The sequence below is a fragment of the Chanos chanos genome, chromosome 10 (genome assembly GCF_902362185.1).
Source record: "Chanos chanos chromosome 10, fChaCha1.1, whole genome shotgun sequence".
NCBI lineage: Eukaryota > Metazoa > Chordata > Actinopteri > Gonorynchiformes > Chanidae > Chanos > Chanos chanos.
In genome coordinates, this window is record NC_044504.1 from 137,110 (window position 1) to 153,227 (window position 16,118).

The 16,118-nt window shown below is 38.1% G+C and overlaps 1 protein-coding gene across 1 annotated transcript in view; it reads right to left on the bottom strand.

Moving 5' to 3' along the window:
- Window positions 1-9,025, bottom strand: part of fmnl2a (formin-like 2a) — a 35,376-nt gene extending 26,351 nt beyond the window's left edge. Inside the window, exon 1 of the mRNA XM_030786505.1 lies at window positions 8,912-9,025. Coding sequence (XP_030642365.1) covers window positions 8,912-9,025 — 114 coding nt within the window. The remainder of the gene's footprint in view (window positions 1-8,911) is intronic.
- Window positions 9,026-16,118: the final 7,093 nt, after the last annotated feature.

A 16,118-nucleotide genomic window follows, 5' to 3' on the forward strand; every position in this document is an offset into this window, starting at 1 on the left:
TACATATATGAGATCTCTACCTACAGTGCTAAAAATCTATTTATTCTTTTTTTTTTTAATTATTGTCATAGTTAAATAACAGGCTAAAAATCTGAGAGTATTACATTGACATCTGCCCATTTGTTTGGTCTTTTGTATATGTGATGATAATCTAGAGTCCTTTTCCATTACTTCAATAAGGATGTCAGCATCTGCACACGCACCAACCAGAGAGGCCTAGAGTTAGGTCTAGAGCCCACAGCCTAGAGCCTGCACTGGCACTGTGATCTTACACAGGTCATATTTAAGACTATCATGACTTAACATGTTTAATAGTTCAACTGTTTGTTGTAAAGTTTTAAGGATCAGAACAGTTTAATATTTGGAAACTGCAAAATAAATACAGCAGATATTTACTTTTCCTCCCACTCTGGTCACCCCAGAAGTGTAAGAGATTCCATATTTCTCTCTCCACCCACTTAGATCCCAAGCATACTCACCTCCTGGTACTCATTCAGATTTCTCCTTCACTTATTTGGCTGTTCTTTGTAAAAGTGAAAATGTGAAGATGAACCCTTGGCTCTGGGGAAGTGCTGGACTCCCTTTGGCATGATTGTGGAGGACACAGAATCATACCCCATGTCAAATCACACATATTCTAAATCAGAAGGAATATAGGAGGTAATGCACATGAAGACTGGAATTTGCCAGGGCTGTTGTATATTACGACTGGTGCACTTGTGCCAGAGGCTGAACTTTCTTAGTAAGTGATTTTTAATCTAAATGACATAGTAAATCTTGTTGTCCCAGTACTCTGTCATGAGTCAGTTGCATGTGTTGAGTGCAAAATTTCTGAGCACTGACAGAACTTTTCCTAAGCACTCAACAGCTTGCTAAATATCACTATTTAAAGCACTACACCCAAATGATTCGTCCCTCTGGACCTCTACTATATGTGTTGAGAATGTGTCAAACAAGTTACTTACCATACCAACTGTTCCCAAAACCTCGCTCTTTCATAGTGAAGAACGTATATGCTAATTATTGCCTGTTTTTGCTGAAATCGCCCAGATGTGGATTTTTCAGGGCAGGTTCTGTGTTATTCTTAAAACGTTAAGTGCACAGTGCAAAGAGAACTGCAGGCCCTTTAAGCTGAAGACATTACCCCATAAGAGAAGCTGTTGTGACTAAGCATGGGGAACTGGCAGATGACCAGGGGAAGGCAATGGTGACTTTCAAAAGACATACACATACCAGCCCAGCCAGCATGAATTAGTTGAGGCTCACCTCTAAGTATTGCAGTGTTTGTATGTCTCAGTATAAAGCATGTGCAGTTGTGACACCACCAACAACTACACTACTCATCTCCATAAGCTTTACATTTAATGATTTAAATCTGAATTAAACTGAATAAACATGGTGAGATGGTCGCACCTGTTTTTCACATGAGGTCACATTCCATGTCAATGCCATCTCCATCTGCCGTGGGTTTCCAGTTGATGCATGCACACTCAATGACTAATTAATACCATTTTGCTATTTTTGTATATCCTTTGTGAACGGAACATATAACCATGAACCACAATATTTTTGGGCAGGGTTATCGAGCCATGGAAATTGTCATGAAATGGTTACTTAGTGACCAGATCATGATGCCCAATCAGTTTGATTTTGGGATACAAAAGGAGGACGAAAATACATCTACAATACAGATTGTATAGACTATCCTGGGGAATCAAAAAACTGCAGGTTTATTCTGCTGTCAAAAGCCATGCTGCAGATGAAATCTTACTCTTAGAGTTTGGACTTCTGTCAGCTGTCAGCTCCCCTACTGACTCTGAAAGGCGAGTTATGGAACAGATCAGGGACTACGTCTTGACCATACACTTCAGGTATATAACCAAATGTGAACCCTCTCAGTCTTTCTCACAACTAGGAATTGATATTATCCTTGTGATCTCTCAGATCCAGAACTGGGTAGTTGTATACCTTTAACACCAACAGGCACATTGTACCATGTGCCTAAAGACAGTAATGAAGAAAGTCTCCAGTGCACTGTTCAAACAACTGAAGTCCAGTGCTCTTGTCGTGGTGGAATTTCAACAAATAAATATTAAAACATCTATTAGCTCCCCAAGCTATTTTGTTACTCCTCAAGCTCACTCAATGCATGGCAAAGCCTTTTTTAAAATAACTTTTCCTCTTGTCCCTTTGACCCATCAACAGGCCCCTCCACAGGTGGACCCACATTGTGATGAGTACAGCTCCTCTGGGTCACCACACATGCTGAAACTTCCACTCCCTGAGATCCCAGTCTAAACTGCTCAGCACTCATACAGTGTTTAGAATAAAACATTGGAAAAAAAGGCATAGTATATGAACCCAGAAATTCATGAAAACATCCATGAAAAAACAAAACTCTAAGGCAAAGTCATCCAGTCAGTACAAGCTATTCAATTTGATTTAGGTTCCTGTCTAAATTGCTTGTATATGTTACAGTAACAGGATCTCCTGTCTCAATATAGCAGTATGCATGACCCCTTTAACATGCTGACCATGGAACTATTGCATTCATTCCATGGACAATTAATCCCACAGACCCATGCACTTTATTTTTTAACATTGCAGTATAGTCTGAAACCTTGCCCATAGGTGGAGCTGTCATCAGGAAAACTCACTATCAGTGTTATGTAGCCTGAGTCCAGATGCAAGTCCCATAATTGTTGGTGAAGGTCTGGAGACACAAGAATGTAGACAAAGGGAAATTGATCGAGGCAAAGAGTGGGACAGACACTTGCCTACATGGTCACAGACCAATGGGTGATCTCATAAGTTTCATTATTAAGGGGCGCTGTTTGTAAAAAGTTGCATCTTCTGTTTTTCTGTCAGTTTTTGCATTTTTAGTGCTGTCAAATGTAAAAGATTGCACAACAATTTTCAACTGTCACTTTTTTAAACATTTGGAGAGAAATTCATGTAAAATATTGTAATACCTTTTCCAAGAGTAATGATCTGCATTAAAGTAAAATTATTAAAAAATTCATTAAATAAATCTAAATGTTAAATATGAATGTAAATGTTAAATGTAAATGGTAAATGCTGAATATACATACAAATGTTAAATGTAGTAGTTAATTATAAATGTAATTGTTAAATGTTAAACGTAAATGTAAATGTTAAATCTAAATGTAGGATTTGAAAAGTAAATGTAAAGCCAATACGCTAATTGACCACGCCCCATATGTGCGACCTCAGTTTTAGGCATGGAGAGGGGTTAAATATAAATGTAAATGTAAATGTTAAATCTTAATGTAGGACTTGAAAACTAAATATATAGCAAATATGCTAATTGACATTTCTTGTTAAAATGTGAAAAACATCTTGCTATCACAATAAACTTTTCAGGTTATAACGCGGTACTGATCCGTGTTTCTTTTTCTGGTGTGGCAGCAATACACTTTTGAGGCATCTGAGTCAGCGACTGTTTGTGGCGTTCGCAACTTTGGCTGGATGAGACTGAGACCGCCCTTCCCCATGCAAAAAATGGAAGTCACACATATAGGGGGCGTGTCAATTTGCTATATATTTAGTTTTCAAGTCCTACATTTAGATTTAACATTTACATTTAACATTTAACATTTAATAACATTTATATTTAACATTTACAGTTAACATTTGTATTTATATTCACCATTTACCATTTACATTGAACATTTACATTTACAATTTATATTTATATAATATATTATTTTATAAATTTGCTTTAATGCAAATCATTACTCTTGGAATAGGTATTACAATATTTTACATGAATTTCTCTCTAAATGTTTAAAAAAGTGCCAGTTGAAAATTGTAGTGCACTTTTTTTTACATTTGGCAGTGCTAAATGAGCAAAAACTGAGCAGGAAAACAGAAGGTGCAGCTTTTTACAAACAGCATTCCAATACATTATTGCTTTACAAACAGCATACCAATACATTATTGCTTTACAAACAGCATACCAATACATTATTGCTTTACAAACAGCATACCAATACATTATTGCTTTACAAACAGCATTCCAATACATTATTGCTTTACAAACAGCATACCAATACATTATTGCTTTACAAACAGCATACCAATACATTATTGCTAAAAGTGTTAAGCGCACTTCCTTTTTGCCGTATTTGCAGCTGAAATCCACTACTGTGACAGGTAATTTAAGCCTTAACTCACTGTCAAACTAACTATAGGCTTAGCTTCCAACATTTACTCCCAATTTAACTCAAGCATGTCTTACCTAGAATGCGAACTTCAGGCTCTATTTCATATGTTTTCCCCTTCTGAACTTGGATATAAATTAACCCCCATAATGGTGTAGGTCAAACAGAACCCAAAACCACTGTGTGTTATGTTGGCATGAGCCTGGGTCCATATGGCTGTTATCTTAAGATTCTAATAAATTACCATAGACTCCCATTACATCCAACTACTGCTACTGTTAATACCCCTTATAGTCACAATAGGAACCCATTCTCTGGCTAAACACGAATGAGAACTTTCGGACAGAATAATTAATCGTCTTTTATAACCCAGTCTTGTAACAGAGTACAGGCAAAAATAATAATTTTAGTCCTTTGACAACAGTCAAATTGTCAAACTGCACCATTTAAACCAGTAAATCACTTAATTTAATCAACATTTCTGCACCCTGAGACCGCATGATTCCATTCTAACAGCAGAGTATTTTCAAACTTTTAATCAAATAATTTTCAATACTAGCCTGCTGAGTTAATCTTTACTTTCTGTACTCATGTCTATTTTAAGCAAAATCAAAAGACTTGCTTGTAAGATAAAAAAGCTAGAAAACAAAATCCTCATGGCTGATTCCTTAAATCAGAGATGATTAAAGCACTTTTTCTGTGTCTGGTTTGAAGTGGGTCTGTTTGAATATATGCAAACTATTATAAATAAAGAAAATTGTATATATGGAAACTGACAGGGGGTCAACAAAGTGTGGCCAGAGAAGGAGGCCGATGTGCTAATCGAGACTTGTGGGGAGGGTTGCATTAAAAAAAAAAACTTCTAAAGATAATAAGAATAATGTTTCAAATCAGATCTGCATCAAATATATATTCAAATTTACGCAAGCATACAGCATGTTGAACAGTCAGTTGACCTTAAGGAACAGTCAGTGAACAGTCAGTTGACCTTAAGGAACAGTCAGTGAACAGTCAGTTGACCTTAAGGAACAGTCAGTGAACAGTCAGTTGACCTTAAGGATAGGTGCCCTTTTCATAAGCGAGCCTTTTAAAGCTTTCTTCGCAAAAGCCACTCCTCCTCTATTTTCGTCACTCTCTATTTTTTTTCTCAATCACCTTCTCTCACTCTTTATTAGGTAATGAATAATATTGCTTAACCAGGCCTATTAAAATTTGTGAGGTGTAATGACTTTCTGTCTTCCCTATAAAGGGCAGCAATTCAAAACTGGTAAGCTCTGAGTCCCAAAAGAGTTTAAAGGGATAGAGGACTGAAGCCTGCTGCCATGGCATAGCTTTCTATCTCTAGACTTCTGTTTTCTAAACCCTATTTCTAGGCATCCTACAATCAGAATTCTGGGATTTGACTTGTTAGGTAAATTCAGTGATTTTTGTTGCTTCACTGGTTACTTGAGTCACAATTTAGGTACAATCCCAGTAGGTTCAGAGAAACCAGACGCATACCACCAGAAATTTTTTACAATACTGAATACCATCCCATTCAGAGGAAAACATTTTTAAAAGAACTTAATGTTACAGTAAAAGTACGTGTGAGTGAATCTCATATTTGTTTGAAGAGAAACCAGTGAGGCCCAATTTTAGATGCTGTCATTACTGCAGTGCTAATATGTTTAGTAAGGGAAAAAATATTAGGAGGGGAGGAGTCATTTTGTTTCGCTGATCTATGGTACATTTACACACACACATAAAAAATTGCAAAATGAAACCAAACACTCCTAAAACTGGCAAATGCGTCATAATGGAGAATTTTTCCCCCAAACCCTGGTGGAACTCTCCCTGAGAAACAGTCAGTGACAACAATGTTATGGCTGCCATGGAAACCACACCATCTGCTGTAGGCAGAAGGAACGCAGTCAATGCCAAACACTGCTTACTTTTCTACACTTCAGTTACATGTTTAAATACGTCCTTTTTTTCACAGCAAAGTTCAAACTAGATGTGGTATAAAACTCAACATTAACCTGATTCAGAAAATTTGGGAAGGTTTAAAATGAGGGCAAGGTTCAAAGCCTGAGGGGAAGACCCAAACCATGCTACAAATAGCCCTGTAATGACTAAATGAACAGAATCCACCTACAGAAACCTACATTACTTCATTGTCACATGAGCAGAGCATCACATATGACAAATATAAGGCAATGTTATATCTATACTTTTAACAGAAAATTAGAAATGTCACTCAGACATTTAGCAATACTAAGGAGAGAATAAAGTCTTATATTTTCAAAGTGAAGGCCTCTAAATAGTTTTGAATGTTCTGACAAAAGTGCTATCTTTTGATCATGTCTGCTTTGATTTCCAGCAGTAAAAGCCCTATCCCTGAGTTGTGTATGGAGTATTAGTAAGACAACTGACTCTAAAACAATAACTCTCTGCCACATGTAAAAACCAGCCAGGAGCAAAGCTCCATACCTCTGTATTTAGTCTGCTCTAATGAAGCAGACTAAAGAAGTAAAATCTTTTCAGTCTCCTCTCAGTCAAGGCCTTTGCCACACGGAAAGTATAAAACTAAAAAAGACACAAAAGTTCAGGCTCTACAAAATGATGTAATTCCACCATTTACAAATATTATATATTTTACATCATTGTGACACAAGGCAATCTTGTAGGAATTAAAGTGTACTGTTTATTAAGTTAATTTGGTGTCACAAATTCAGAAATACTGAGCTGCACTTAACAATGAAGTGCAACAGAGTTTATGACCACTAAGTGATAAAACATGTCATCAGCAAGAGTCTTAAACATTGGACATTATTTCATTCATCATACAATTCACCCTTGCCTGGCTAACAGTGTTAGGTGTATGTGTTAGCTTTTCTTATAGTCCTCCTGTGTTTCACTGCACAGTGATCAGTGCTGACAATTCATCAGTCAAATTTTGAAGATATGATGTGTAGCCTTAGGAGACCGCCTCTCAACCATATTTTGGGGTGGAGTGTAGGGTGGCTACAGCCTATCGGTACTGGTATAGTATAAGTCTAGTAGGAGCATGCTGAGGAGAGCACTTGGTAGAGAACTTTGCTGAAAACCTGGCTGCTTCTTATAAGCGTTTTTGAATTTTAAGAGTGATTTTGGTTAGGAAACTCTTTTATGGATGTGTGGATGTCAGACGTCTGTGAAAATAATGAGCTAACTGTTTATTTACCAGAGTCCATTTAACAATGTCAGTTTTTCTGCCACTGACTTGCTGCTTTATTTCTCATCATTACTCTTTGGAGTATAATATTTCTAAAGCTAAAAAATAACCCAGTTTCAGCTAATCACTCCCATATTTTCATATTTACTGAAAACTCCAGGAATTTACCTACTGTTTAATTTTAAAGCCAAATTTAAAAATGAAATAATATTACAGCTTCATGACAGGGAACTGACTAAACAATAAATAAAGCAGCCTTGGTATGAATAGTTTTTATTCTGTGGAGTTCACTGTGAAGGGCAGCAGCAGCCCCAGTGAGCAGCAGGGTGAGGCCATGTGAGCTGAGGGTGAGGGTCTCATTCACAGATGACCTGACACTGTAGCCTTGCTGGGTATGACACTTCTGCTCCCTCGGACTGCCTGTATGGCATCTGGCTGAAACACGTGGTAATTACAAAGAAAACAAGAACACAGTGACATGCATTAGTACAAACTATCTCTAGTGGGAAAAAGCCACTCTGTTAAGTTAGCTGAGAAGGGAAGCTTTTGGCTTACTCAGTCCAAAAACAGCCGAAAGGAAAGGCCATAACATACAAATTCAGTTCCTTTTGGACTGCTCAGACCCTTTCAGTCCAACTGTTTTCTTTCCAGTGGCCTGTTCTGGTCAAGACTTACATGTTACATCTGTCTCACAAAGCAGTTAGTGTTAACTTAAGCTGTCGGGCAGCTTTATGGGCTTGCCAGAGCTGACTGCAGTATGAGATCCGATGGTGACCTGACCTATATTTGAATGTACTCACTTGTTTCAGTAAAATTCAGACTGCTAATAGCACACCTGTGGCAGTACACAATTCTAACACATTCCATTCATGCCTTCGTTTACACTGCGCGTGCAGGGGATTGTGACGTTCACACTCTTATTTCACCCGTGTCCTTTGACTGCCTAATTTATTGAGCAAATGTTAGTGTGATTGGTCACTTTTTTCTGAAGCAGAGGACAGAGGCAGTAGAACCATCGAAAGCGATATATCAAGCAACATCTAGATAAAATTATACAGCTCTTTCACTCATGAAAATGCTCTTAAGCAAAGTTCCAACTCTTTCATCTTGAAAGAAAATGCGCGTGTGCCCCACAGTAAAACTTGGTACAATAACAACAGATGCACTGCACCTTTTGCGGAATATGGGTGTTGAGAAAAAGACAGCGGAGGTTGAGCCCACCAGCAGTACAGACTTCCGTTATATCCATAAAAGATTGTACAGCAAATGTTTAAACTGGCAAACAGCTCAAATGCATCAGTAATAATAATAATAATAATAATAATAATAATAATAACTTCCTTAATGACAGGACAAGTAATGACAGGACTGAACACATCATCGACATCTAACCAGAGAGGTCACTATTGTCATGCAATGGCCAAGTAACTGATGAGCCGCCACAAGCGGGTGAATCAATACAGACAGGCTATGCCAGAGAAAAGGAAGCGTGCTACTTACTTATTACATCAAATAAACTGGCGAGTTTACTTACGAGAACAATGGAAAATCTTTCCTCCACTTCGCCTGGATCCGGCATGGTTAGTTTCAGAGGCATGTTATGTCCCTTTAAATCAGACTGTTGGTTCAAACTCCCTGCGTTTCCCATGTTTTGTTTTGCTGATATGGGGAACCGTTGTCACCTCTTGCTTATTACTTACAAAATCACAGCAACTCTCACAGTAATTGCGTGGCTGTTCCAGACTGTTATAAAACTAAATGGCAACTTTTTCTCCTACTTGACACTTGCATTAACACGCCATAAGGAGAAATATAAGGAATAACGCATCGTATCCAGTGAACTGAGTCCTCCTCGCGTCCAAGTATTTCTGAAGCGACTTGGGAGCAACAACATCGCAATCTTTGAGAACAAACAAAAACGTGTTCCAGCTGTATCTTGCACAATTTATACACCACTCCCAGTTTGCTGTAATGGTGACGATGTGCATGATTCAGGATTAACTTCACCCATCTGTGCAGCTCGTTTTGAACGGCTGAATAAAGTAGAGTTGAGAGTCTACATCCCCAACGCTTCACCCAACATAATAACATCCACGCATACCAAGTGTTGTCATACTAGACTCGCCTTTGGGCGTAACAAAAAGAAAACGGCGTTGGATTATGAAGACGGCGCTATATTCTTTTCAGTGATGATGCTTTGAGTCTCCTCTTGTCAATATATTTGGCTAATATAGATGAAATCCCTCAGAAGAACAGCTGAGAGATTACAGCGCTATAGTTTTACAGCCTAAAACGTGAATATAAAAATTGTCACATGGAGTATATTTAAACATGCTCCGCTTATTCCTCGAAGCAAAACACCTTGGACATTAATAAAATGCTAGTTGTGATACGGTTTTTTTTTTTGTAAAGTTAGTGCGAGGTTGGTGAGACTGACAACAAAATTTGCATGAGGCTGACGTCAGCCAACAGGTCCAGATGAAGACTTTTACAGCACACAGCGGGGTGGTTCTCATATCAGCAAACTGTCTGGAAGGATTAGGATACAGCTGAACTGACCTCATACATTTTAATACCTCAGACAGTGCTCCTATTAATTCGGTTCAGTTCAATCCAGTTCAACTTTATTTGTGTAGCGGGTTTTTCAAAAGAAATTGTAACAAAATGATCAGGCCCGAGACTTCACTGAGTCAGTCATATGTGAAAGTAGCAAAGAGAAACTACCTGTGCCTGAAACAGGATAAAACTGGCAGTAACCAAGACTCAGAAGAGGTAGCCTAGTCTCCTCCAGTGTTCTTCTATTTTTGATTCAAAGGGGACATGTTGTGACAGACTGTGACTCAATAGGTAAAATGCACCATGTAAGCAGCAGACATGTCTCATACCAACAGGAAGAAAGTGGCATTAGTGCTCATGTGAAACAGTTTTAATAACTGACACTGTGGTGACATGGACTGCTGAAACAGAAAAATATTGACACAAATGTATACATGGGCGTAGGGCAGAACGTTCTTGTGAAGGGAGGCAAGTGCAGTAGTGCAGAGAGCCCCTGAAAGGCATTGTGTAATCAGCAGCTCTCAGAGAGCTCACTGCATATGGTTAGGTTAGGAATAGGACTTGGGTCAGGGCTGGGTTGGACATGGAGGAAAATTAAATAATTTGACTCTGGCCATTCAACTGAAATTATGTTTGGAACATCGACTGACATAAATCCACAATCTTCTGTGTGTTTACATGAGATTCGTTGGAAATGTTTCAGGCATTTGAGACATATCACATTTGAATTCGAATTACACATGGATGCAAAACTTTCTGGCCTCATTTTAGAATTTGAACATCAAAGCTTTAATTTGAAATATTCTGATGTTGTATGGTCATGTGTAATGTTAAAAACAATTAAGTGTCTGAAACTCTGAGATGCAGTTCTTACTGAGTTTGTACGGTTCTCATTGCTCTGCTGCTCTCTAGTGTTTGAAAACGAAACTATATGTGGCTCCAGAACAGCTGAAGATTTGAAAGAAAAATGAGACATTTGAGAGCCATCTTGTATTAGATATGGGGGAATATCTTCATTAAAATCATTTGAAATGTATCTAACTGATCCATGAGTAAAATAAAACTCTAACAGTTGTTTGAGTAGAATATTGGGTTAGGGTCAGGACAATTCCATAATGTGAGATTGGCCAATAAATTAATATTGTCAGGAATATCCACAGGCAAGAGTCTTCTGTGAGAGTGATATTTACATAGGCTGCTGAATTTTATCTGAAATGTGTCAGCTCTAATCCATGATGAATCTCCTCTTGTCAATATATTTGGCTAATATAGATGAGATCCCTTCTTTGAACTAGTTAGGCATCTGATATTTCTAATGACAGAACTATTTAGGAAATGAGACAACTGTACCATGTGTCAGGGAAATTGGGGAAAACGCAGTCTGTTGATCTTTCGAAGTCAGATTTTAATCATTGTAATCTCAAGAAATCTTTGAACAGTTTTTATCAATATGTCACCTGCCCAACATATTGCAACTACTCTCATCTACAGCCCCTTTCACTCTTGCACTGCAACCCTAAAATAATCTAGATTCTACCGGAGGGACTGTATGTATGAACGCAAATGTCCGAATTAGTCGGATCGGATGCTAAATGGACTTTATCCTACCAGCCCGCTAGTACAAAGTCCGTTGTATGTTCGATTGACTGCATGTGCGAATAGAGCCATTATAGTCCGAAGAATGCACAGCAAGCAAGTGGGCGTGTTGATGTCTTTTCTAACATGCGACTGGCACGAAACCGGAAGAATACAAACATCCGAGGGTGAAGAAGAAGGGTCGATTTTCGCAGCGTACTTTTTGCGTTATGTCCTGCCTCCTGCATACTCTACCCAGGTGCCACCCCTCTCCTAAACCAAACGGAGAATTTCGAGTATTTGAGAACGCGTCTGATACTGACAGTCTCCTGTTGTATGCTACATGTGCGTAAGAGCGAGTACGGACAAAATGCGATGCATATATGAAAACGGCTCATGTTACGCTCCATTAAGGGGGCGTATAAGTCAGTAGTGTAGCCAGAAATACTGATTTAGTTGGGCCTGTGGGATAGTGGAAATTCCAGTTGAAAACCAGTAGAAAATCAAATCCAGTTGAAAACTTGGTGTGCAAGGATCAAAGCAAAAAGTGATCTGTAGACCAACCATAGCAGTTCTTTACTCCTATTTTAAAATCTCATCAAAACATTATCCAGAGTAATTGCCTACTATCAGTTTTATACATTGTATCGACAGCAGGCTACTGGTCTTGTTTGCTGTTGCTTAGCAACATGTGATTGTTTCAATAAATAAGGGACATTCTAGTGATGGAAAGTTCGGATCTTTTTACTGACTCAGATCTTTGAATCCCGTTCAGTGAAATGAACGAATATTTTTTCAAGTCATTCGTTCATTTCGTCCATTGGAACTAGTGTGGCACTGTAGCTGTGATCTGAGTGATGACAGAAAGGCGGTTCTCAAACACTAATAGTGACATGGTTTGCTTCACTTGGTAAAGTGTAAGACACAAGTGAAGTGTATAACACAAGTGTATAATACTAATTTTTATTAAGCTCTAAAGCAACCTTTTGGACCATATCCTATTGAGTTATTCAGTTAAAATGATTGATTGCCTCAATCCAAAAGCGTTTATTGTCATATGCGCAGTTAAAACAAGTTTCCCGTACAATGAACTTCTTACTTTGCCTTCTACACAAGGTATAAGAAAGTAGAGATATAGGAAAACAATAAAATATATGAAATATCCAAAGCACACTATGTACAATATGTTCAGTTGCCCATACAAGAGCTCTGTGCTTATCAATAAAAAATATGATTCTGTTCATTTCATGACAGCTATTCACTACTGCCTGTCTGGTCACTGAGGACCCGTAATGTATACCCTAATGGAAATTCCAGTTCAAATCCAGTAGAAAATCCCAGTAGAAATCCAGTTGAAATCCAGTAGATATCCAGTAGAACACCATTTAAAAACCAAAAGCAACTGTAACTGGTTTCTATTGGTTTTTATAGGGAAATTGAAACACATTCAACTGGTTTCTACTGGAATGCCCAGTAGACATCCAGTAGAACACCAGTAGAAAACCATTTACCAATAGAAAATTCTACTGGAATTTATTGGTCTGGTTCCAGGTGAAAAAAAAAAAACTGATAGAAGCTGCTGGTCTCAAATGGTCTGTATTGGTTGAACTAGTCTTAAATGTTCTGTATTGGTTGAACTGGTCTCAGATGGCCTGTATTGGTTGAACTGGTCTCAAACGGTTTGTATTGGTTTTAACTGGAGACAACTGGGTTACTGAGTTCACAATGGTGTGTGAAATGTTACAGTTGGTATTTAAATGAACTAATTTCAATTAGTGGAACCTGGAATTATAGTGAATACATCACTGCATTTAATTTTAACCATTAATTTAAACAAATGTGAGTCACTACCTTTACATACTATTGAAGAAACTTCTATATATAATATTGCTGTTAAGTCATCAGTTAAATACCTGGGTATACACATCACCAAAGACCCTGCTGAAAGGCAACATCTCAATTTTTCTTCGAGACTAAAAAATGCTAAAATGAAGCTGAACAACTGGATACAAAGGGATGTTTCGATTTTTGAACAAGGCAGAAGGGCTTTCATGCTTTGTATATTCCTCACTTTCTCTTTTCATTAATGACTCTAACTTTAAAGGGGGGTCATTACAAATTGTAAAGTAGAAGGTGGGCTAGATGAACAGAATTTTACTGACCTCAAGCATACCTTTAAAGTGAACTGGCTTAAGTCCCAATCCACTATACTTTTGTCCCCATCGTCCCTTCTATCTGCGTTGCTCACTGCTTACAAAAAACAAATCCAAAGACGTTATAACAATGGCTTAACTGCTGTAATACTTCAACTCTACTCCAGGCCTGCTGTACACAGCTGAGTCTTCAAATGACCTCCCAACCCCATTACCAATCCCCAATTTCACCAATGCTCTTTAATGCGCCGATGAGTGTTTGTATGTTTCCGTGTTTATGTTACATGTACATTCTGGGTTTGTTATATGTTCTCACATTCAAAATCTTCCCCCACATGGATCCTTACTGCACACCATGTAATTCAATACCATTCACTATAATACCAATCACATGGTACTGCCAGTGAAAATAACATCATGGAACATAAGAGGAATCAGCTCCCCTGCAAAAAGAACAAAAATATTAAATCACATAAAAAACAAACTAAGATCTGATATCTGCTTTATACAGGAAACCCACCTTACAGAGGTAGAGTCTCGGAAACTTACAGCCAGATGGATTGGCCAGACATACCACTCCACATTTAGCTCCAAAAAACGAGGTGTTTCCATTTTAATAACTAAGAACATATCATTTTCTCACAACTCAACATTGACCGATCCAGAGGGACGCTATATCATTATCACCGGAACCATCGGAAAAGACACTCTAACTCTAGCAAATATCTATGGCCCCAATGCAGACTCTCCTTCCTTTTTCCACTCATTGTTCTCAGCACTATCTAACTTTCCTGACTCCCATATCATCCTAGGCGGTGATTTTAATATAGTGCTGGACCCAGACATAGCTCGCTCATCATCAACCTCCACTAATAAACCCAACCACTCTTCATCCTTACTTAAACAGTACATGTCAGATTATGGACTGATGGATGTCTGGAGACTAAAAAATCCAGGTAATAAAGAATATTCATATTATTCACCCTACCATAGATCATACTCCTGTATAGACTACTTTTTGGTAAACAACTCCATTACACACAAAATAACTGACCCAGCCATCCATAACATTATCATCTCTGACCATGCCCCCATTAGTATTATTTTTTTAGCAGAACACCAACCCCATCCCCCACCTAGATGGCGCTTCAATAATTCATTACTTAAAGACAAAGAATTTCACAACTACTTCAAAAACGAATGGGCATCCTTTATCGAAATCAATGACATTAATGGAATAACAGCATGTACACTATGGGAAACTGCAAAGGCAGTTATGAGAGGGAAAATAATATCATACTGCGCATACAAAAAGAAAGAAGAAATTGCAAAAGAACATGAGCTACAAAAAGAGGTGAAGAGATTGGACCTTCTGGCCTCGCACACACCTACCGATTCAGTAATGAAGGAACTCCTGAAAACTAAACATGAACTAAACAACATACTGAACAAGAAAACCGAAGGTATTCTTCTCAAACTCCGACAGCAACATTTTGAATTTGGAAATAAAACAGGTAAACTCTTAGCAAATCAGCTGAAGCAACAAACAGAGAAATCTATCATTACCTCAATCATAGACCCATCCGGAAATATAACCCAAAACCCCTCCATAATTAATGGCTCTTTTAGATCTTTCTACTCAAATCTTTACACCTCAAACCAGAGCACCTCACCTAAAGATGCCGAAACATTTCTGAGGAATGTCTCCCTACCCAAACTAACTCAAACCCAAGCAGAGAATCTAGAGGTACCTCTCTCCCTAGAAGAAATCAGCAGAGCACTCCATCTCATGCCTAACAATAAATCACCGGGACCAGATGGCTACCCAGCAGAATTTTATAAACAGTTCTGGCCTCTCCTTTCACCTCTTTTTTTTAAAGTGATATCTGAAATCCACCAAAATACCACTATTCCCCATCATATGAACACTGCCTATATCACACTCATCCCAAAACCAAATAAGGACCCCACTCAATGCTCCAACTATCGGCCCATATCATTAATCAACACAGACATAAAAATTATAAGCAAGGCTTTATCAATCAGATTGGAATCTGTAATCTCATCATTAATATACATAGATCAAACCGGTTTTATTAAGGGGAGGCATTCCTCAGAAAACACACGAAGATTATTTAACCTGATCAATTTCTATAAAAATAGCACCTCTCCAAACAAACCACCATTCTTCATAGCAACACTTGATGCTGAAAAGGCGTTTGACAGAGTAGATTGGTCCTTTCTCTTCACCTCCCTTAATCACTTTGGATTCCAGCCATATATCACCAGCTGAATTAAAACACTATACAATTCACCCACTGCATCTGTTATAACCAATGGACTTATATCAAAACCATTTCAGTTACAAAGAGGTACTAGACAAGGATGCCCATTGTCCCCATTACTGTTTGCACTTTTCATTGAACCTCTGGCTGCTTCCATTAGGCAATGTGACCA